General features: G+C 37.3%; 1 protein-coding gene across 1 annotated transcript in view; it reads right to left on the reverse strand.

The window, feature by feature from the left end:
* Positions 1-275: 275 nt before the first annotated feature.
* The window catches only part of LOC148897580 (uncharacterized), a 66,290-nt gene continuing 41,717 nt past the window's right edge, over positions 276-24,848 (reverse strand). The window contains exons 23-31 of the mRNA XM_088995934.1: positions 20,903-20,993; positions 19,526-19,589; positions 19,370-19,451; positions 12,944-12,999; positions 12,799-12,899; positions 8,296-8,513; positions 7,883-8,139; positions 3,463-3,591; positions 276-2,190 (exon numbers count right to left, since the gene is read on the reverse strand). Coding sequence (XP_088852060.1) covers positions 1,846-2,190; positions 3,463-3,591; positions 7,883-8,139; positions 8,296-8,513; positions 12,799-12,899; positions 12,944-12,999; positions 19,370-19,451; positions 19,526-19,589; positions 20,903-20,993 — 1,343 coding nt within the window. The 3' untranslated portion in view covers positions 276-1,845. The remainder of the gene's footprint in view (positions 2,191-3,462; positions 3,592-7,882; positions 8,140-8,295; positions 8,514-12,798; positions 12,900-12,943; positions 13,000-19,369; positions 19,452-19,525; positions 19,590-20,902; positions 20,994-24,848) is intronic.

The following is a 24,848-nucleotide window of genomic DNA, read 5'->3' on the forward strand; positions in this document are numbered from 1 at the left end:
AAAGTACAATACAAACGTCTTTTGAGAAAGAAAATCATATTTTGCTGGGAAAAGGTGAAAGTACGTAATTAAAAATTACATACAAAATGATTTTTTAATGAAAACTTGAGAGTTGTTAGGTTGACACTTGTGGTAGGACTTCGCTAGTTTTTTAAGTGGAGTTAATAAAGAAATAAATACAATAACCGCTGCTCTACCGCCATCTGGCGGACAACAACTGTACTGCTCAGTTCATTGCCTTAATGGCGCGGTAACAATCACACACACCTTTGAAATGACGTCAGGGGATTTATTTGCTTAGGCACTTGAACGTAAACATCACACATTCAGAGTTGTTTGTAGCGTACGACACAGAAACAAGCTGGTCCACATGTAAGTCAGGTTTTTTTGTTTGTTTCAGAAGTGGAAGCACGTTTGTTTCCAGAAAAGCAGGTTTTTGGCTTTCAACCCATTTATCACATCACATCTGCCTTCAAAACTTTGGCAGTGGAAGTGTTTATTGCCTACGTGTGTGCAAACTGGAAATTGGATCAATCCAGATCCTCAAAAGTGTTTGTTTTGGTCAATGTTTCTTTGTTTCTCGAAGCGTGTCAGCATGTGACCACAAAAACACAGAAGCTATCTCCAAACATCAAAATGTGAAACGCAAAAACAGGATTTTGTATTGCTTGGTGCCTGATATGGAATCAATCTCACTCAAGAGCCTCAAAATTTTTGGGTGGGGTTCTAGAAGCCGGGCAACTTTTCCTTGTTTCTAGAAGTGTGTCAGCATGTGACCACAAAACACTAGGAAAACAGGATTTCGTATTGACTGTTGCCTGATATGGAATCAATCTCACCCCAGAGCCTCCAATTTTTTTTGGGTGGGGTTCTAGAAGCCGGGCAACTTTTCCTTCTTTCTAGAAGTGGGTCCGCATGTGACCACAAAAACACAAGAAAACATGATTTTGTATTGCCTGGTGCATGATATGAAATCAATCTAACCCCAGATCCTCCCCAAAAAATTTGGTGGGGTTCTAGAAGCTGGGCAACTTTTCCTTGTTTCAAGAAATGGATCAGTATGTGACCACAAAAACACTAGGAAAACAGGATTTTGTATTGCCTGGTGCCTGATATGGACTCAACCTTACCCCAGAACATCCCAAAAATTTGGTGGGGTTCTACGAGAAATTTACCTTGTTTCTAGAAGTGGGTCAGCTTGCGACCACAAAACTATCCCCAAACACCACGTGTGGGATCACAAAAACAGGATTTTGTATTGCCTGGTGCATGATATGGAATCAACCTCACTCCAGAGCCTCCCAAATTTTTTTGGTGGGCTTCTAGCAACTTTTCCTTGTTTCTAGAAGTGGGTTAATATGTGACAATGAAAGAACGGAGGGGTGCATTTTTGTGAAAACAAGTATGATTTTTTTTTTTTTTGCCATCATGCGCATGAAATCCACCAAAATCCTGAGCCTCAAAAGTGATTTTGTGGGTTCGCGAAGAGTTCTAGAATCATCTCGAAGCAGGTTAAAGTTTCTTTGGCTGGAGAAGCGAGTCACATTGACGGTGTATTTTATCAACTCAAGCATTGATTTCATTTTGGTTGGGTCCACATGACCTCGACAAGCGGGTTAGCGTTTGCTAGCTTGTTGAAAAATATCAACAAGTCTATTTTTGGGGGTTTCACATGTGCCTTCAAAATGTGTTTTTTTTTAATGTTTCCTGAAGATACCAGGAGATGGCGACAGAGTGCATTTATCAGATGCCTTCCTCACTCCTGAAGGTGTTTCTGTTGGTTCTCGCAACAGCTCCAAGTGTTTTATTTTTATTTTTTGGGGGGGAGTGGGTGTCAAAGCAGTATCATATGGCCCAGGAAATGTTGGCAGCATGTTCCTTGGCTTTCATACGAAGCACGGCGATACTGGACGAGCGCCTCTCAAATTCGGGTTTGGTCTCAAAGACGTGGTGATTGTTGGCGGGCGGCGACAGAAGCGGGTCGCCGCAGAAGTTGTTGAGGGAAACGTGGCCAAATTGGTTTTGCTGGTTGGAGAAGTAGCCGTGGCCGTGATCAATGGCGGCGGAGGAGGAGGAGGAGGTCGAGCGAGGGGTGTAGGAGGCCACGCAGGGGGGAGAACCTCGAGGCAGCATGCAGGGGGACACCATCGGAGAGGCTGGATTGGCGCCAGACCATAAATTGCTTGGAATCTGTCAGGGAAGAAAAAGACAAAATTTAGAAATTGAGATTTTGATTTGTTTTTTTGTTTTTTTTTGCAATGACAAAAACATTATCATGAAAGAGAAAAAAAAAGATTCAATATAAATATTTAAAGGACAACCGACATCACTTTTTTGTTTCCTAACACACATCAGAAAACCGTTTTATAGCATCTTAGTGCTATAGTAGTGCTATCTTATTAATTTTTTTTAAGTACAGTGATACCTCTGTTTACAAACCCCTTGTCTTACGAACTTTTCGGTTTACGAACGTTAAATTTATGAACATTTTAGCTTGGCATACAAACTATTTTTCGGGATAAACACGGAGCTGACACAATGAGTGATGAGTCGTTCGCGAACGAGCCCGTTCTCCGAACAAGAAAATGGCTGCCGGCTTGTTTTGGTCCTCTATTCCCCACCCCCAGTCGTCTGTTAAAGCCACGTGATTGGTCAAGAACGCAGCAGTGAGGGGGTGTGGGTTACAGACAGAGAGAGTGAAGCCATTCTCCAAAAAAAGAAATGGCCGCCGACATTTTTTTGGTCTTCTATTCCCCGCCCCCAGTTTTCGGTTAAAGCCACGTGATTGGTCGAGAACGCAGCAGTGAGGCGAGGTGGTTCGAACATTAAAGAGACAGGCAGACGACAGCGAGAGAGTGACAAAATGGATAGAAAACAGTGACATTTGGACTCGTTTCAACTTTGATAGTTCAAAGGCAGAGTGTAGACTGCAAGGTTAAAATTCCCATCAATCAGGCTCCACAAAGAACCGCACAATCCATCTGTACACTTGATCAACCCAGCTAAACAGAACACAATTGATGAGGAACAAGGTAAAATTATCGCAGAGAAAGCACCTACAAGGGAACATTCCTCACGATGGTGAAAGAAGGTTACGTTCCTCATCAAGTGTCTAATGCTGATGAAACCGGCCACTCCATTCCATCAAGCCGTCAACGACCATCACAAAGGTAAATAAAACCACTTTATTATACAGTAGAGTTTATTTCTTTGATTATAATACCATAACACATTTATTATACATAAAATAAGGTATATTTTGTGTAGTTTTAAGGCTTGGAAAATTAGAAAGTAGAAAATTATGTTTTATGGGGAACAGATTATTCTCATTTTAATGGTTTCCTATGAAGAATTAATTTTTGGGATACACACTTTTCGCCTTACACACTCTGTCTGGGAACCAATTAAGTTCGTAAGCCAAGGTATCACTGTATCTCAAAAAAAAATGTCAAGAGTGTGTACCTGTGCGTAGCTGTCAGTCCGAGGCAGTACCGACAAGTCATAGGCGGAGGCAAAGTGATTTTTAGCTTGTTGGATTTGTCCGTAACGTTCCCGCTTCCTCCACTTGGCTCTTCGGTTCTGGAACCACACCTGAAACACACCCGCATATTCCCCACCAATAACATTATGAGTCAAAATGACAAGTGTGACTTGACACATTGTGGTAAAAAGAACAAATGTAGGAAAATTATTAATCGTTGTGATGTTCTGGGAATGTTTCACATTTAAAATGATCATTTGAAATTAAGGTCAAATGTGAAAAAAAAAACATTTTAACGACTTAAGAAAAATAAAAGGTCATTCACAACTACAATGTTAATATTTAATAGGCTGTTGGGGTTAATACGCTTTCAGAAATACAACTACAGTAAAGTCTCGTTATATCGATATTGGTTATATCGATAGTACTGCTTATTACGATACTATTTCTATGAACGCAAGGAGAAAATTTACATGCCGCAGGATCGGATATATCGATAGTCTGGTTATATCGATATTTTTTCCGACTCCTGAGAATATCGATACAACGAGACTTTACTGTATATAGATCATTTTCAGAATCAGAATCATTTTTATTGGCTAAGAATATATAGAACACAGAAGGAATTTGCCTCTGGTAGAACACGCTGCACTAGTATCATCATAAAAAAATTGCAAAGAGGTACTATAAAGTTCTATTTGGGTTACTGTTTAGAGAGTTAATGGTGACAGGGGAAGAAGCTGAAAAGGTGGTGGGCAGGGTGCGAAGGGTCAAGATTAAAAAAAAAAAAAGAACTGAAAAATTACATGAAGTTTTTTTCTCCAGACCTTTAACTTAAAGGACAACCGATGCCAACAAGTTGTGCGCTTCAAATAACTTCTACTGAACATATTTTACAAAGATTCCATCGCATATAGCTATATTTTACGTTTTAAGACTCGCGCTGAATATTCAGGAAGTCTTGTTTTTGAGTTGGTGACGAGTCCTGACGTCACGTCACGGAAGGAACGCCCCTGACCGAGAAAGGACACACTGTAACGGACACGGAATAAATTCTTTAATCGATTGCAAACATGTATGCTTTCCTCTTCAGAACTATTTGAATCATATTTATAACTGGATGAGTAACAAGAAAGCATCTTCTCCGAATCTGAAGCCATTGTTTTGATTCTCGAGCAAGGCAAGACGTTTTGCCGTGACGTCACAAACTGAGGGCGGGACTTTCTGAAAATGCCCAATTCGTAGCTCAATTTTTTTGCAGATTTTGGACACTTTAAGTCATTTTTATTGGTGTTTTGCATTTGAATAAAAATATCATCCTGAGTGTTTTGGGTATTTTAGATGCTATAAAACGTTTTTCCGATGTCAGCTAGGAAACAAAAAAGTGGTGTCGGTTATCCTTTAAGCTTTAAAAAAAGTTTAATTTACAAATGTTAACACTTGGTTCTACACTTGTAATCAAATACTACAAATAATCTTATAACAAATTTGACTACAATTTAACGGAGAACATATGAATTGGGGTGGGGGTGGGGTAAAAATAACAAATTAATTTAACGTACATACAATCTGCATAATTTTTCGTGAAATAGTTAGTTTCAGTTTATGTATTTATTCATTTATTTATAAGATTTATACATTTGTAGTGCAGGTCACTCTAACCAATAACAAAAATAATGTAAAAAAAAAGTTTTTGAAAAATTAATCATTAAAATGTTCCCAAATGCAGCTCAAGTAATGATTTTATTTTGAACATTTGATGATAGAGCAAAACTAGTTTTTTCCCGGTAAGTTTGGAAAAATCCATCTATTTACAGTAAAGTCTCGTTATATTGATATCGGATATATCGATAGTCCCGGTTATATCGATACTATTTCTATGCACGCACGGAGAAAATTACATGCAAACAGGGTCGGATATATCGATAGTCCCGGTTATATCGATATTTTTTCGGACTCCCTTGAATATCGATATAACGAGACTTTACTGTATTTTATTGATTCAATCAGGGGTCATGTGTGAAAGCATCTTTTTTGTTGTTTTGGACAGTAAAGTTGGACTTCACTTCATTGCTAATAACTGTATCTCTAATTAACAAGACAAAAATAATTTAAGATCACGGTGAATAATTTAAGTGAAAATGAAGCAAAAAAAAATCAATCTGAACAATTGAGAGACACATTTTTGGCTCCCAATCTCAGCAATCGCAGCAATCAGCCTAAAAATCGATGTAAAAAAAAAAAAAATCAATCACTTAGCATAGCTATATTTCTTAAGAATGTGAAGTGAATATTATATTTTTGTTTAATAAGCAGGCCAATCATGAAATAAAATGATATAATGATAAATAATCATCATCATGAAGAACATCATGTGACAGGAACCAGCTGCCGATTTCACAAATCATATCAACTCTGAATCTTTTGACAATGCTCTATACAGTATTTGTTTTGAAAACGTTTGCAGGGCATGTGTGCGGATGATAAAGTAAATAAATAAAATGATTAATAACCATAATTTTGGAGGAAAAAAAGCAAGATTTACACACACAAAAAAAACAACCCATAACTGTACCATTTTTTTCCTGAAAATTGTTTAGAGGAGCTTGACACTCTTGGTTCAATTTTAAACAATTGTGCCAATACAAAAAAGAAAAATAACAAGGATATTAAAAATTAGAAACATTTCCCAACATCTTGAAATACTCATACATACTTGAAACATGTTAACAGAGTTCCGAATTGTTTGGAAAATTTTGTTTGAAATTACAGGTCAAACATACAAATGATAATATGAAGAATCCAGAGGGGGAAAAAAAAAAAACAAAAACAAGCGCTCATGTTTTCAATTGCGAAACAACTATCTTTGGTCATATGACCATAAGCAATACAAATTGACATGATGTGATTGATTTGATATGATTGACACTTTGCTTTGCATATAGCTAAAAAAAATGACAATTCCTGAGTTGCGTTTGTGTTGAATTACATAACAAATATGTCAGTGAAAATAATAATAATATTGGATCAATCACGATGAATAAAAGTAATCCTTTAACCCTTAAATGAAAAATGTATCCCTTGACTGTAAAGTGACCTTGAGAGTTTTGAAAGGCGCTTATAAATACAATATATTATTATTATTATTATTATTATTATAAATGCAACCTAGAACTGGATAACACGAAAAGCTGTCCGCTGTAGTAATCGCTGCCCCTCAAAGAATTACTCGACAAGACAATATGTGGCATAAAATGACAATTGTGAATGTTTCAAAAATGATATTAATACATTTATTATGAATCACTGTCATAATCATTATTATTGGCTGGTTGAAAGACATTCAAAAATATGGATCTGAAATTGCCGTTTTTGACATCGCTTTGATTATTGATTGTTTTGATTCAAACAAGCAAGCAATGATGACAATAACGAAAGAATAACGGACGAAGAAATAAAGCATTGACTTAAAAAGAATAGCTGTAATTAATTTTGGAAAGTTGATTAAAACCTGAGTACATTTGTTTTGGGTTACAAATCAAATGGAAGGAAATATTTTTGGCTTGATAATACAAAGAACCTAATTGGAAATACATTTTAAAAAAATGGGGGAATTCAAAGAAATTAACAAGTTAATTGAACCCACATTTGAGTAAGTAGCTAAAAAAATGATTTCTTTTGAAAAGTTTGGCGAGACTTCAATCCATTTTTGGGGAGTTACACGTCAAACAAAAGAAGTAACTGAAAGCGCAATGAAAAATATGTAGCAAAAATCGTCATTTAAATATCCTGTGACTGTAAAGTGTCCTTAGAGTTTTGAAAGGCACTTAGAAATGAAATGTATTATTATTAGTAGTATTATTTATTTCGTTTTTTTAGGGGGGCAAAGCATGATGATATTTATTCTGAATTACGTGTCCATAGAAATACTACAACATAATCGGAATAAATAACAAAAATTAAGTACAGAATTTAAAGTTGCACATTTGGAGATAACGTGGTAAAGTACCCATTCTTATTGGCATGTTTGGAGAGCATAAAAAGAGCATAAAAAATACACATCCAACATGCAAACATTAAATTAATCCGAAATCTAATATGTTATTCAATTTAAATTGGGTAGACTAAACGTTACTCATAAACTCGTATTTATGTTGCCATGTTGGAAGGATTTGTTTACGAATTCAACTTTTACATGTTAGCAAAAAAAGCGTTAAAAACACCGTACTAAGTTTGCTTTTTAAATGGCTTCGGCATACCGAAGAAATACATTAATATAAAAATATAAATATTTTAGAATATAATTTGAAGCGAGTCTGAAAGATAACGTTGTGGTTTTTTTGGGGGGGCAATTGTTAAGTATTAAAAAATAACGAAAAGCGTCTTAGTGTGCGGGCGTACCTGCACCCTGGCCTCGGTCAGTTCGGTTCTGGTGGCAAGCTGCTCTCGTACGTACACGTCCGGGTAGTGAGTCTTCTGGAACACTTTCTCCAACTCGTCGAGCTGAGCGCTGCTAAAAGTGGTCCGGTGACGCCGCTTTTTGCTGCTCGTCACCTTATCGTCGCCCTTATCCGCCGCCGCTTCGTCCACCTCGTCGCCGCGGCAACATGAACCCCCCGAGACGGCCAGCTCTTCCGCTTTGGCCGCTCCATACCCGCCTGGAAGTCACCGACGGTAATAAGTAAAACAAATCTAAATAAAAACCATATATACAACAATAAAAAATATCCAATGTGCTAGTTATGCTTTTACGTATTAAGTCGATTCAAAATTAATCAATACAAAATATATACTGTATAATTCGTAAGTTTTACCGTGCTGGTCGGAGCGAGGCGAGGCGCGGTGTTCGCCGTAGGCCTGTGCGCATTTTGGGGTTGACTTGGCAAAGTAGACTCCGCCGTCCAGGCTCTCGATAGTCGGTTCCATAAAGTAGTCCGGGGCCTTCATGGCCTGGTTCTTCATGCCGAACTTGTCCTCCATGAAGTCCATCATCATCATTGTGAGTGAGGCGGTCATCACAGCGGCGGCCTTACTTTATAACCCCCTCCTTCCAGACCCCCACCATGACATAGACATCTAGAACAACCGCACTCCCTTCTTGACTCTCTCCCACCGAACTCCTCCTTCTAACTGGCCAGCCGAACCGAACCGAACCCCACAAATGACGAACACACGGATATGTAACAACAACAACAAAAAAAACTACGATTTCTGTTTATTTATTTTTTTCCGGTGGCATTTTAATAACTTGTTTTCAATTCATTTCACTTTAAAATATAAACACACATTTGAAATGGTGAAGAAAGATATGTTTGGCTATGTCACAGTTATGGTTACTTAAATATAAATTAAACAAAATATACAATACAATACAATACATATTGATTTATAAGGCGCTTTAACAACAGCTTAAGCTGTAACAAAGCGCTTAACATGGACAACTATCATACACAGGAAAAATAAAGCAGTCACAAAGATAGTTGAAACCAACAGAGAGTAATACTCGGAATCATGCTGAGTCAAATGTCAAAGAGTACAAGATAAAATAATATATTATAAAATATGAGCACACAAGTCTGGAAATCCGACATCCATGGATACCATGTTATAATTTCATCACTAATTGGAGAAATGTCATCATGAAATTTAATTTGAAGATATACATTGAAGTAAAAATAAATTGTGATAAATAAATTGTGTTGAGCATATCATTTTAAAATACAACCTGGTATATATAGAAAATGATAAATGTGTGATAAATGCTCATATGCAAACTTCAAAAACTTTCAGATTTAAGCAGACATTTTTTTCGTCATCAGGGAAGAAAAGGTAAACACATTGTTTGATTTTGTAAATGTGATTTTAAAGGAAAACTACATTTAATGTGTAAAAAAATGAAAGTATATTTGATGAATTGTTTTTTTTTTCTCAACATTTACAGCCAACAAACATTGATCAAAACTTGAGCAGGCTAAATAATTCAACAAACTGTTTTGCAGCAATCTTTTTGCTGTTTTAAGAACTACAATTGTTGCCATAAATGTCAATCATTCACACATCGATATTTTTAAAATGACTATTTTACCCCCCAAAATACAAGCTATGTTGTTTACATCATAGTATTTGCAAATAACATTACACAAAATGAACTTGTGATATCAAATTGCAGTCCTGTAATGAGAACTGTCTTTCTAAGGGTCATTGGTAACCGGGGCCGGTGCGGTGCCACGGGGAGGAATAGTCCAAATAAACATCAGTATTAGGGAGAGTGGGGGGGGGGTTTGGGGGTCTTATTGGACTCCTTAAGTGAGCGAGTGTGGCAGCTGCACCACGCTGGGGAGGAAAATGTGAAAAGTTCATTGATTCATTTTGTGAATTCTGCTAGCAGCGGTGACAATGCAGGCTGGGGTTTGTCCTGAAGAGTGCTAGCTAGCTAACTTATAAACACGCTGCTAGCTGCGGGTTCAAATATACGGTTTGTTGGGAGTAGAACGTCAAAGGTTGTAATTTGCCACTCCGATTCTTGTATAAATTATATAAATACCAGTGTGAGACAATTCCGTAAAAAAATTTGAGAAGGCGTAACGAGAAAGCGCTAGGTGTAGCATTTTTAATGTATTAGCATCACATATAGGCCAGGGGTGTCAAAGTCATTTTTTGCCGCGGGCCACATTGTAGTTATGGTTTCTACTCGAGGACCGTTAAGAATTTCGGGAAGCCATTAGAATATTTAATCCCTTCACATATTACATACAGAGCGCACAACAAATTAATGAATAACTAGTTTTCAACCCTGAAGTAAGGAATAATGACTGTTATTGTGGTTTACATCCAAAAATATGACATTTTGGTGAGAATTTTAGCAAGCATTATGGAATTTCACAAGTTTGATTTGCTTTTGCGGGCCGAAAAAAATGATGTGGTGGGCTGGATTTGGCCCCCGGGCCTTGACTTTGGCACCTGTGCTATAGTTGCTTGGATTTTTTTTTTTTTTTTTTTTTTAATAAACATGATATGAAACACATAGCTAGATAAATAACCTACTAAAAATATATCTTACCCCATGAAATGTAAATAATAATAATAATAATAATAATAATAATAATAATAAGAAGAAGAAGAAGAACAACAACAACAACTATTATTATTATTATTACTATTATTATTATTATTATTAATGTTATTAATAAGTGCTATTATTGATTTCACGACAAATGTGTATGCTGAATAAAAAGTGAGATTTGTCTTTTTTTTTAAGTAATATTATTATTTAATAATAAATATTAATTATAATTATTAATACTGTAATAATAATAACAATAATAATGATAATAATACTACTAATAATAATTATTATTATAGCAATAATAACAATAATTATTATTATTATTATTATACCAATAATAATAATAATAATGGTTATTAATACAGCAAAGTCTCGTTATATCGATATTCAAGGGAGTCCGAAAAAATATCGATATAACCGGGACTATCGATATATCCGATATCGATATAACGAGACTTTACTGTATTACTATTATTATTATTAATAATAATAATTACTAATAATAATGGTTATTAATAATAATAATAGTAATAATAAAAAAAATAATAGTGCTATGATTGATGAAAAATGTGTAAGTTGAAAAAAAAAGTGAAGTTTGTCTTTTTTAATTGACTGAAAAAAATATTTAATAGTAATAAATGCAAAAAAAATTACTAGGAATCTTAAAATGACATTTCATTCGATTTTAAAGCTTTCGTATATGCTCTGCATTGACTTGTTTACAACGTCCACGTAAAAGTGAGCTAAAGGTCAAACAAAATTACCTGACGTTCGCTCTTCAACCAAGTGGAGACAGGACACCAATTGGTCAACATTCTTTTTTAAATTCAATTTGTAGAAAAACATCTCGCAGCTCTTATTAGAGCCTCCAAATTAGCGTGGACATTTTACCCATGGTTTCTGCGAGCGCCACGTTGTCCCCTCGACGTGGGTTCGGGTTTCTTTGGCTTTTTTTGCGGTAGCACATTCCTCGTCGAGTTAGCTTTTTCTCTGCGACAGCGAAAAATAAACGCTGAACTTCCATTTTGGAATGGTAGTTTTATTTGGATTCTTGTGTATTGTTAATTTACATAATAACGATAACAAAGTGTGCGTTAATGTAAAGTTAAGGTGTTATTAGTTTCTGGGTTAATGGCAAGTTATGAATTTTACACAGTGAGCAAAATTTTCTGGCAGAATCTCAAGGACAAGATATTTTTTGAAGGTCCCCTGTAAATAGCTGAAATAAAACTAAAATGGCGACTTCAAGTCAAATGTCAGACATTTCAAATTTTGCTGGTGACTACCAAAATGTACTATTTTGGTGGACTGAATCAGGACCAAAACGTAAAAATTTCATTTTTTTGTTTTGGTCAACTATCTGCACGCGTTAAAGGACAACCGACGCCTCCGGACAAGTTGTGTCCATAATTTGTAAAATCACTTCAAATGACTTCCACTGAGCGTATTTTACAAAGATTCCATCGCATATCGCCATATTTTACGTTTTAAGACTCGCGCTGAATATTCAGAAAGTCTTGTTTTCGAGTTGGTGACGATTCCTGACGTGACGCCACGGAAGGAACGTCCCTGACCGAGAAAGGACACACAATGCATTTTGGGTACTTTGTTTGGTCTGAAAACTTCGTGTTGATGGCGAAATTAGACGGAAAACACATAAATAGTGCGATGGTGAATTGTGTGTTGCACCAAGACTACTATTTGATACTAGTTGAGACAAATTCCCAGCAGACAAATCAGCCCATTTCCAACGGAGCTTGGGCGCCATCTTGTGCATTTTTTGGAACGCTACAGTGGTGTCATTGACGGCTCAAAATGAGATGGAAGGACTTCTTTAATCAATTGCAAATATTTATGCTTTCCTCTTCAGAAGTATTTGAATCATATTCATAACTGGATGAGTAACAAAAAAGCATCTTCTCCGAATCTGAAGCCATTGTTTTGATTCTAGAACAAGGCAAGACGTCCTGGCGTGATGTCACGAACAAGGGGGCGGGACCTTCTGAAACTGGCCATTTCCGGTTTCATTTTGAAGTAAGACACTTTAAGTCATTTTTATTGGTGTTTTGAAATTGACTAAAAATATCATACTGCGTGTTTTAGGTATTTTAGACGCTCTAAAACGTTTTTCTGATGTCAGTTAGGAAACAAAAAAAATGGTGTGGGTTGTCCTTTAAATTAGCTAAACAGCAGCTCCGTACTTGCAGTTTTGCCACTTTGGACCAAAAAAAAAAGTGTGTCAGTGTTTTACTTTTTGTCTCTTCTTCCCTCCACCCCAGCCGCTACTACGACGCACAGGCTCATCCCGGAAAGAGATGCGCTCCTTTCTCCAGGTAGTGGCAATGTCTTGTTCTACTGGGGAACAAAAACCAGATACAAAAGTTGACATGATTGACAAACACCATTTTTACACCCAAAGCAATTTGGGTTGTGAAATATGACTCAGCATGACCTGTTTAGACAAGTAAGGACGCATAGAATAAATTAATGGTAGCCTGTAGTGTTGTGATATGATCTCTTGGTGTGCTGCTGCACCATTTTTGCTCAATTCTCTTTAAGCCTGAGAACGCTTCCACATGGATACTCTCTGTTAGCCCATCTATGGTGTTTTACCCTTTGCGTTAAAAAAAGCAACATCATGTACAGGTAGTAGTTGTTTTACAAACACGACATACGGTTCGCTTAGTTTGATGTTTAGTTTGACCATAAACAGCTTGAAGCCTCTTTTGCTAAATCTACCAAACTGCTGCTGGTTGTGAGGTGATCTGTAACCCGTCTTTGCCAGTCAAAGTAATAAATAAATACATACATAAATAAATAAATACGACTAATAAAGGTAAATCCAATCCAATACTACTAGCTAGCTACCGAGCTGGCTATCCATTTGCTATATTTTTGCTATATATTAGCTATCTGACGCGCTATCGAGCTGGCTATCTATTTCTTATATAGCTATCTAGCTGGCTATCTATTAGCTAGCTAGCTTTTTATCTAGTTGAGGTACTTCTGGGTTGAGTGAACGCTGCCGCTGCTCACGCACAGAAAAACCTGTGACTGAAAAGTGACCTTGAGGGTTTTGAAAGGCGCTTATAAATGAAATTCTTATTATTTTGATGATGATGATGATTATTATTTTTATTATTATGATTATCATTATGATGATGATTATTATTATTATTATGATTATTACGATGATTATTATGATGATGATTATTATTATGATTATTAAGATGATGATTAATGTGATGATTAAGATGATTATAATTATGATAATTATGACAGTTATGATGATGATTATTATTATTATTAGTAGTAGTAGTAGTAGTATTTTTATTATTATGGTTATTATTATGATTATCATTATGATGATGATGATTATTATTATTATTTTGAAGATGATGATTATTATTATTATTAGTATTTTTATTATTATGGTTATTGTTATTATGATTATCATTATGATGATGATGTTTATTATTATTATTATTATTATTATTTTGATGATGATGATTATTATTATTAGTAGTAGTATTGTTATTATTATGGTTATTATTATTATGATTATTACGATGATTATTATGATGATTATTATTATGATTATTAAGATGATGATTAATGTGATGATTAAGATGATTATTATGATTATAATTATGATAATTATGACAGTTATGATGATGATGATTATTATTATTATTTTGATGATGATTATTATTATTATTAGTAGTAGTATTTTTATTATTATGGTTATTATTATGATTATCATTATGATGATGATGATGATGATTATTATTATTTTGATGATGATGATGATGATTATTATTATTAGTATTTTTATTATTATGGTTATTATTATTATGATTATAATTATGATGATGATTATTATTATTATTATTTTGATGATGATTATTATTATTATTAGTAGTAGTATTTTTATTATTATGGTTATTATTATTAGGATTATCATTATGATGATGATGATGATTATTATGATTATTACGATGATTATTATTATGATGATTATTAAGATGATGATTAATGTGATGATTAAGATGATTATTATGATTATAATTATGATAATTATGACAGTTATGATGATGATGATGATGATGATGATTATTATTATTATTATTATTATTATCATCTCCCCTCGCAGGACCTAATAATTTGAATGTATTTCTGGTCCAGGATGTCCAAAGTAGATCACAGAACTAAGTTAACAAACAAAATTGAGATCACATGCTCAACATGTGCTCGCTCATTCCTTGGGCCCTGCTTTCAGCCAATAGCAAGCAGACGTTTTAGGTGGATTATTGTATGTCAGTGAAAGACCCCCGTCGCCTTTAAGATATCAGATCACACAGTGCACGTTCCTCACCGTGTCATTTGTGGGTCGCCCCGACCCGCACTGTAAACGGAGTGACACACTATACGCAGTGTGCCAGCTGTGCACATATTCAAGTGCAGATCGGTACCTGTTATGAGAGTCTCTGGCCCCCATGCCTCGTTTTTACCACCCGCTCCCCCCCCCACATGCCGACACGTGGAATCTATCATGGGCTGCCAGCATCGAAAGAGCTTCGCTGGGATCTATTAGCTAGCTAGCTAGCTAGCTTTTTATTCATTGCAGTTATTCCGGGTTGAGTGAACGCTGGCGCGTGTGGCTGCCGCTGCTCACCCACAGAAAAACTTATCCTGTGACTGCAAAGTGACCTTGAGAGTTTTGAAAGGCGCTTATAAATCAAATGTATTATTATTATTATTATTATTATTATTATTATTATTATTATTATTATTATATACAACTATTCCCTATTTGGTACCTCCGCTTCAATTCCAGGCCGCGGCCGTTTTTCATGTTATTGTTATCCAGTTTTTAATGTTATTGTTATATTTTCCAGTACGACAAAAAAATTGAAAATAATGTGACACAAGACAAAAGACACAGACAGGCATTCAATCTTAAGGACTTTCTGCACCCCATTTGTTGTATGAAACAGTTCTAAATGAAAGAGGAGAGGATAAGTGTCCTTTTCACCAGTGGATCAATGACGTGATGGTGAAATGTGCACGTCTGCTACAAGCTAAAATGTTGAAAGCAAACATGAAGCTGTAGCATCCATTGATGCAAAGATTGTCTCACATCTCCGCACCCACGTAAATACGCTTCAATTCCAAGCCGCGGCCGTTTTTCATCTTATTGTTATTATATTTTCCAGTATAAAGTCAATCCTATATTGAAGTCAACAGTCCAAAACGGCCATCTTGTGGTTTGACGAGGCTCTTCATAATGATAAAGGCGATCAAAATGATGCGCAAATGTCTGTCTTTTGTGTCCCGATCGGCGGGACAAGGAACTCTTCTTCCTGTCAGCCGGCGCACCTCGTGGAAATCATTTTGAAATCATCATCAGAATCCAATTAGGTCTCGTTAATGGCTTGGTGGAAGGGGTGGAGAGGTGATGAGGGGGGGGGACGGGACAGGATAGGACAGGGCTTTCCTTCACTCCGCCTTCCTGAGACGCTTTCATGTGCTCATCTGCCCTCACTGGCATCTTTGTCAACCCCCTCGGACCCTCACACAAGCACTAGTCATCCTCTACCTTTTCTTTTTTACCCATTTCCTGCCAGAGGAGGAACACACCGTATCCTCTGACTGACCTTGTGCGTCCTCTCAAGACCCCCCCCCCACGCCCCAATGCTTGGGCCAATCAACAATTCTTGCAGTTCGAACAGGCGGTTTTTGTAGGTCGTATTTCCACAGCGGCAACTTTTGTCCAGATTAAGAATTATCAGTGGACAATTGTGAGATTGTGTTTTTGTTCCAGGAAGTACTCGGTACCAGAAATGACGAAAAAAAGGTGAATAGGGAATGTGAATTTACTTTTGGGTTAGTTGTGTGGGAAACTATTTTGCCGAGCACCTAATTAACTCATTCACAAAATTGTTAATTCCTAAATTGTATGGGTCGGGAGTTATCTGAGCTCGAAATGGGGGCGGCTGTACCAAATAAAATACAATACATACATATTGATTTATATAGTGCTTTAACAACAGCTGCAACAAATCGCAAACATGGACAAAAGCAAATGCTGCCCCCTCATGGGACGGAAAAACATGGCCAGAGGTGAATGACCAGTGCTTTATCAGCGCCCAAACAAGAAAAAAAACAAAATCCGAAGAAATTCGGGACTTGTGCTCGAAGTCATATTTTGAATTCACAAATAAAGTCATGAATGGCAGTGAATCAGTAAAAAAAAAAGGGGAAAACATTGCCAGAGGTCATACCAGCGCTTTATCGGCACCCAAACAAGAAAAAAAAAACAAAACCAGAAGAAATTCGGGACTTGTGCTCGAAGTCATATTTTGAATTCACAAATAAATTCATGAATGGCAGTGAATCAGTAAAAAAAAGGGGGAAAACATTGCCAGAGGTCATACCAGCGCTTTATCGGCACCCAAACAAGAAAAAAAACAAAACCCGAAGAAATTCGGGACTTGTGCTCGAAGTCATATTTTGAATTCATAAATAAAGTCATGAATGGCAGTGAATCAGTAAAAAAAAAGGGGAAAACATTGCCAGAGGTCATACCAGCGCTTTATCGGCACCCAAACAAGAAAAAAAACAAAACCAGAAGAAATTCGGGACTTGTGCTCGAAGTCATATTTTGAATTCACAAATAAATTCATGAATGGCAGTGAATCAGTAAAAAAAAAGGGGAAAATATTGCCAGAGGTCATACCAGCGCTTTATCGGCACCCAAACAAGAAAAAAAAACAAAACCAGAAGAAATTCGGGACTTGTGCTCGAAGTCATATTTTGAATTCACAAATAAATTCATGAATGGCAGTGAATCAGTAAAAAAAAGGGGGAAAACATTGCCAGAGGTGAATGACCAGTGCTTTATCGGCACCCAAACAAGAAAAAAAACAAAACCCGAAGAAATTCGGGACTTGTGCTCGAAGTCATATTTTGAATTCACAAATAAATTCATGAATGGCAGTGAATCAGTAAAAAAAAAGGGGAAAACATTGCCAGAGGTCATACCAGCGCTTTATCAGCGCCCAAACAAGAAAAAAAACAAAACACGAAGAAATTCGGGACTTGTGCTCGAAGTCATATTTTGAATTCACAAATAAAGTCATGAATGGCAGTGAATCAGTAAAAAAAAAGGGGGGAAAACATTGCCAGTGGTCTTACCAGCGCTTTATCGGCACCCAAACAAGGAAAAAAACAAAACCAGAAGAAATTCGGGACTTGTGCTCAAAGTCATATTTTGAATTCACAAATAAATTCATGAATGGCAGTGAATCAGTAAAAAAAAAAGGGGGAAAACATTGCCAGAGGTGAATGACCAGTGCTTTATCAGCGCCCAAATAAGAAAAAAAACAAAACCCGAAGAAATTCGGGACTTGTGCTCGAAGTCATATTTTGAATTCACAAATAAAGTCATGAATGGCAGTGAATCAGTAAAAAAAAAGGGGAAAACATTGCCAGAGGTCATACCAGCGCTTTATCGGCACCCAAACAAGACAAAAAAACAAAACCAGAAGAAATTCGGGACTTGTGCTCGAAGTCATATTTTGAATTCACAAATAAATTCATGAATGGCAGTGAATCAGTAAAAAAAAAGGGGAAAACATTGCCAGAGGTCATACCAGCGCTTTATCAGCGCCCAAACAAGAAAAAAAACAAAACACGAAGAAATTCGGGACTTGTGCTCAAAGTCATATTTTGAATTCACAAATAAATTCATGAATGGCAGTGAATCAGTAAAAAAAAAGGGGGAAAACATTGCCAGAGGTGAATGACCAGTGCTTTATCAGCGCCCAAATAAGAAAAAAAACAAAACCCGAAGAAATTCGGGACTTGTGCTCGAAGTCATATTTTGAATTCACAAATAAAGTCATGAATGGCAGTGAATCAGTAAAAAAAAAGGGGAAAATATTGCCAGAGGTCATACCAGCGCTTTATCGGCACCCAAACAAGAAAAAAAAACAAAACCAGAAGAAATTCGGGACTTGTGCTCGAAGTCATATTTTGAATTCACAAATAAATTCATGAATGGCAGTGAATCAGTAAAAAAAAGGGGGAAAACATTGCCAGAGGTGAATGACCAGTGCTTTATCGGCACCCAAACAAGAAAAAAAACAAAACCAGAAGAAATTCGGGACTTGTGCTCAAAGTCATATTTTGAATTCACAAATAAATTCATGAATGGCAGTGAATCAGTAAAAAAAAAGGGGGAAAACATTGCCAGAGGTCATACCAGCGCTTTATCGGCACCCAAACAAGAAAAAAAACAAAACCCGAAGAAATTCGGGACTTGTGCTCGAAGTCATATTTTGAATTCACAAATAAAGTCATGAATGGCAGTGAATCAGTAAAAAAAAAAGGGGAAAACATTGCCAGAGGTCATACCAGCGCTTTATCGGCACCAAGCAAGAACAAACAAAACCCGAACAAATTCGGGAATGGCGCTCCATGTCATGCTTTTTTGAAAAGCAGGACACAGCTGTTGTTAAAGCGCTATATAAATCAATATATATGTATTGTATTGTATTTTGTACAGCCCATTTCAAGCTCAGATAACACCTGACCCATATAACTTAAGAATTAACTAGTTTTTTTCTGATGAAAAAAGTGAGACTAAGGTTTCTAACCCTGCATTGAATGTTGATACAGTCCGAAAACACAATATTCTGTGGGTCCTGCAATTTGAGTGAAAAATGACAAAAACCCTGGCACTGGAGTGGACACATTTGTGCACATCGCGCGGCAGTGAATGCCCAAAAATGACATTTGAGTAATTTTAAATGACTCACCTGATTCTACTGGATGTCCGAGATTGTTTTTATTATCTCGGCAGGATTGGGCATGTAAATTTTCCATTCGACGTGCTTCTGGCTAGACGCAATACAATCAACGTGACGTTAGCATTGCAGGCATTTTGTGCGCGTACGTGTTGGCTTACTACTTACTGCAAGTGGATGTCGTCGCCCACCACTCACCAAGTCGGAAGAGATGTGTGGTAAGAAATGTTCGCTGTGGATAACAATTTGGAAAGTTATTCATTCCTGGATGCATTATATCGTAATTTAAGAAACACACTTGAAACCCAGAAACTGTCATACAGGTGTTGTATCATTAAAACAGAAAATATGATGAATATTCAAAAGATTATTTTAATTCAATTAAAGGACAACCGACACCATTTTTTTTTGTGTCCTAACTGACATCAGAAAAACGTTTTATAGCATCTAAAATACCCAAAACACACAGGCTGATATTTTTAGTCAAATGCAAAACAGCAATAAAAATGAGTTAAAGCACAGGTGTCAAAGTCAAGGCCCGCGGGCCAAATCCGGCCCGCCACATCATTTTTTTCGGCCCGCGAAAGCAAATCAAACTTGTTAAATTCCAGGATGATTGCTAAAATCTGAGCCAAAATTTCATATTTTTGGATGTCAACCACAATAAAAGTCATTATTCTTGACTTCAGATTTGAAAACGAGTTATTCATTAATTTGCTGTGTGCTCTATATGTAATATTTGAAGGGATTTAAACATTCTAATGGGTTCCCCAAATTCATAACGGCCCTCGAGAGGAAACCATAACTACAATGTGGCCCGCGGCAAAAAATGACTTTGACACCTCTGAGTTAAAGTGTCCCAAAACTACTTCAAAATGACCTCAGAAAGTTTCCGTTTCAGAAGGTCCCGCCCCCTTGTTCGTGACGTCACGCAAGGACGTCTTGCCTTGCTCTCGAATCAAAACAATGGCTTAAGATTCGGGAAAAGATGCTTTCTTGTTACTCATCCAGTTATGAATATGATTCAGATATTATTGAAGAGGAGATGGCGCCCAAGCGCTGTTGGATATGGGCTGATTTGTCTGCTGGGAATTTGTGTCAACTAGTATCAAATAGTAGCCTAGGTGCAACACACAATGATTCACCATCGCGTTATTCATGTGTTTTCCTTCTGATTTCGCCATCAACACGGATCAACACGAAGTTTTAAGACCAAACAAAGTACCGTAAAGTGCATTGTGTGTCCTTTCTCGGTCAGGGATGTTCCTTCCGTGACGTCACGTCAGGAATCGTTACCAACTCAAAAACAAGACTTCCTGAATATTCAGCGCGAGTCTTAAAACGTAAAATATAGCTACATGCCGTGGAATCTTATTAAAATACGCTCAGTAGAAGTCATTTGAAGTGATTTTACAAATTATGGACACAACTTGTCCGGAGGCGTCGGTTGTCCTTGAAATCTGGCTTTCTCTGAATGAAGCTGCTGTCTTTGATCTAAAAAAATGTTAGACAAGGTCTTCCGAGAGTTAAAAATCTGCTGCTCACCTCTCCGAATGCCCCAAAGTATTCTGGTTTCGAAGCCATTCACGAGTCCGTTCCCACCTTGCCCGACCAGGTCCGGTCTGCCCCTGGTGAACTGGGACGCCGCAATACAACAGCCAACAATTATTAAATTATTATTATTTGACGTGTTAATTCAAAGAGCCTTTTTTAATTTTACTTTTGTCATAATGATACACAAAATGTACATTTTAAAGATTGTGACAGTGTGGGAAAACCCTCATGTTGATTTGTGTGGCCTACGAATAATAGTGTGTGTGTGTGTGTGTGTGTGTGTGTGTGTGTGTGTGTGTGTGTGAGTGTGTGTGTGTGTGTGTGTGTGTGTGTGTGCGTGCGTGCGTGTGTGTGTGTGTGTGTGTGTGTGTGTGTGTGCGTTCATCAAACAGTAAAATTTTTTTACAGGCAAAATTGCAGGCTAATCTGATGCAAGGAAATAGCATTTGGGCTTGACTGTTCCCCTCCAGGCCCGCGGGAGGCGCTTATGAGCACTACACGTGCTTAACACTGCACCAAATAAAGCTATCAGGTCACATTTCTATGTAAATGTCAAGTTACGATGGAATGTTGCTTGTTGAATTCTTGCGAGCTAAATTCAATGTAAAATTTCTTCTCTTTGGGTGACAATTGTAAACCATTTAAAATTTTCACACAAATGTTAGATGTTATTATTTATTTTGCCGCTGCTCACCCGCAGAAAAAAATATCATGTGACTGTAAAGTGAGAGTTTTGAAAGGCGCTTATAAATAAAATTTATTATTATTATTATTATTAATTTTGTATTATTATTATTATTAGTTATTGGATTTATTTTGATGTTAAATTGCAGCCATTTTTCTCCAACTTAATTTCATGAACACACTTATTATGAGAAAATATTAAATGCTTAACTCATTCACTGCCAGACGTGAAAAAATGTCCACTCCAGTGCCAGGGTTTTTGTCATTTTCACTCAAATTCCAGGACCCACAGAATATCGAGTTTTAGGAACATTCAATACAGCGGAAGAAACCTTAGACTCTCTTCTTTCATATGAAAAAAGGGTTAATTCCTAAATTATATGGGTCTGGAGTTATATGATCTTGAAATTAGGGTGGGTGGTTGTCCAAAATACAACGCAATACATACGTATTGGTTAATATAGCGCTTGAACAAAAGCTGAAGCTGAAACAAAGAGCTAACATGGAAAAAAGGGAAATGCTGCCCCCTTGTGGAAACATTGCCAGAGGTCTGGTCAACATTTTATCGGCACCCTAGTAAGAAAAAAAAACAAAACCCGAACAAATTCGGGAATGGCGCTCTACGTCATATTTTCAATTCCTGAATACATTCGGAAATGGCAGTAACTGAGTTTAAAAATAAGAGATTAAATAATGTAGACACACAAAACCCCCAAACCACAAAAAAACTCACAGTAAAAAGCTTCTCTTGGCAGATGATAAAGAAAAGCTTGTGCGGCCAAAGCTGCCGGTGTGTTTACTTTCACTTTAAAAGAGCATTGTGCGTTTATTATCAAACATTTCCAGTTACTGAAAGACACGCGACTCGCTCCCCAGTGGAGAAAGAGAGGGAACTCGGCTGATTTACGAGGCATGTTGAAATCCCATAATAAGGCCGTAACTCAGAGTAAACATTTGCGTTTGTGCTGACAGTAGGGCGGCCGTAAACGGTTGTGGGCTAATAACGGATCCTGACGGGCCGTCACTGGGACGAATGACACCATTATTGCCCACTTTGGAGGGAAAGGGCTACAGTTTTCATGGGTTAATTGCCGAGGACCACTAAAAGTGTCAAATGATGGATGTCCCCCATCTACGCCTCCCACCCCTCAGGGGGTGCACAAGCAGGGCCGGCAAATTGATGCTCGCGCTTCCCAATTTGGAAAGATGAGGCCGTCGGGAGTCACTTTCAAGTATTTTGAATTAATTTTTGATTAAATATGTGTGTTTTTAACAGTTTACGTGATTGAAGTTGACATAGGGGTAATTTTATGAACTACAGCGACAGCAAGCTAGCGCTGAATTGCATTATAAAAGAATCGCTGAATCTGGCAGAGAAACTTGGAGCTGGGAGAGAAGGATTTGGGTTCAGGTTAAAAGTGTTTGGATGGGAAATTAGGGGGAGCAGGTTAGATTAAAGGACAACCGTCGCCTCCGGACAAGTTGTGTCCATAATTTGTAAAATCACTTCAAATTACTTCTACTGAGCGTATTTTACAAAGATTCCACCGCATATAGCTACAGTAAAGTCTCGTTATATGGATATCGGATATATCGATAGTCCCGGTTATATCGATACTATTTCTATGCACGCACGGAGAAAATTACATGCAAACAGGGTCGGATATATCGATAGTCCCGGTTATATCGATATTTTTTCGGACTCCCTTGAATAGCGATATAACGAGACTTTACTGTATATTTGACGTTTTAAGACTCACGCTGAATATTCACGAAGTCTTGTTTTTGAGTTGATGATGATGCCTGACGTGACGTCACGGAGGGAACGCCCCTGACCGAGAAAGCGACACAATGCATTTTGGGTACTTTGTTTGGTCTGAAAACTTCGTGTTCCGTGTTGATGGTGAAATTAGAAGGAAAACATATAGATAACGCGATGGTGAATCGTTGTGTGTTGCACCAAGATTACTATTTGATACTAGTTGACACAAGCAGACAAATCAGCCCATTTCCAACGGAGCTTGGGCGCCATCTTGTGCATTTTCTGGGATGCTACATTGGAGTCCTGACGGCTCGAATTGATACGGAAGGACTTCTTTAATCGATTGCAAATATTTATGCTTTCTTCTTCAGAACTATTTGAATCATATTCATAAATGGATGAGCAACAAAGCATCTTCTGCGAATTTGAAGCCATTGTTTTGATTCTAGAGCAAGGCAAGACGTCCGGGCGTGACGTCACGAGCAAGGGGGCGGGACCTTCTGAAATCTCCAAGGTCATTTTGAAGTCGTTTTGGGACAAAAACTCATTTTTATTGGTGTTTTGCATTTGACAAAAAATATCAGCCTGCGTGTTTTGGGTATTTTAGATGCTATAAAATGTTTTTCTGATGTCGGTTAGGAAACAAAAAAATGGTGGCGGTTGTCCTTTAAGAGTTAGAATTACGGATTTGGGCTTTTGAGTCAGTGAAGGGGTTTGATTCAGAGGTTTGGGAGTTAGTTCGGAAATAAGGTCAGGCTGTTAGGGTTAAGAAATTAAAATTTGGGAAGTGAGGTGAGGTTTATGGGGTAAGGATTAGGGTTTAAATCTGTGGGTTGGCATTTTGAGCCATGGTTTGGGGGTAGGTTCTCAGGACAAAATTCGGAGATTGTGTTTGTGTTCGGATTGGAGATTGGTGGTAGCAGGGTAGGTCAAGAGTTACAATTACGGAATTAGGGTTTTGAGTCAGGTGGTTTCAGTGAAGGGTTTTGGGTTTGATTCAGGGGCTTGGGACTTCGTTCGGATATATTGTAAGGCTGTTAGAGTGAAGAAATTAAAATTAGGGATGTTAGGTGAGGTTTATGGGGTAAGGATTGGGGTTTAAGTCTGGGGATTCGGATTTTGAGCCATATCTAAGGACAAAATTAGGAGGTAGTGTTTGTGTTTAAAGGTTATCTGAGGGGGGTCTGGCATTTGGGATAAGGACAGATGGTTAGGATTGAAGGCGAAAGTCAGGGTGTTTCGGTTGTATGACCTAAAATGTAGCCAAAATAGCTTCTAAAACCACATGAAGAAAATGATCGTCAGGAGTGTTTGGTCAAACCGTAAATTAACACCACAGAGATTCTGATTCTGATTCTGATTCTGAGAAGTTCTTATCGTTGTAAATGAGGTTCCGGGTGAGGTTGGGTTTAGGGTTGGTATTCCAGATGAGGTGTAAATTCCGGTTGACTTTCAGTTTTAGGTTGGACTTTGAATGGAGGAACATAACAT

Source organism: Hippocampus bargibanti, linkage group LG05, assembly GCF_051943395.1.
Source record: "Hippocampus bargibanti isolate YZ-2025 linkage group LG05, ASM5194339v1, whole genome shotgun sequence".
NCBI lineage: Eukaryota > Metazoa > Chordata > Actinopteri > Syngnathiformes > Syngnathidae > Hippocampus > Hippocampus bargibanti.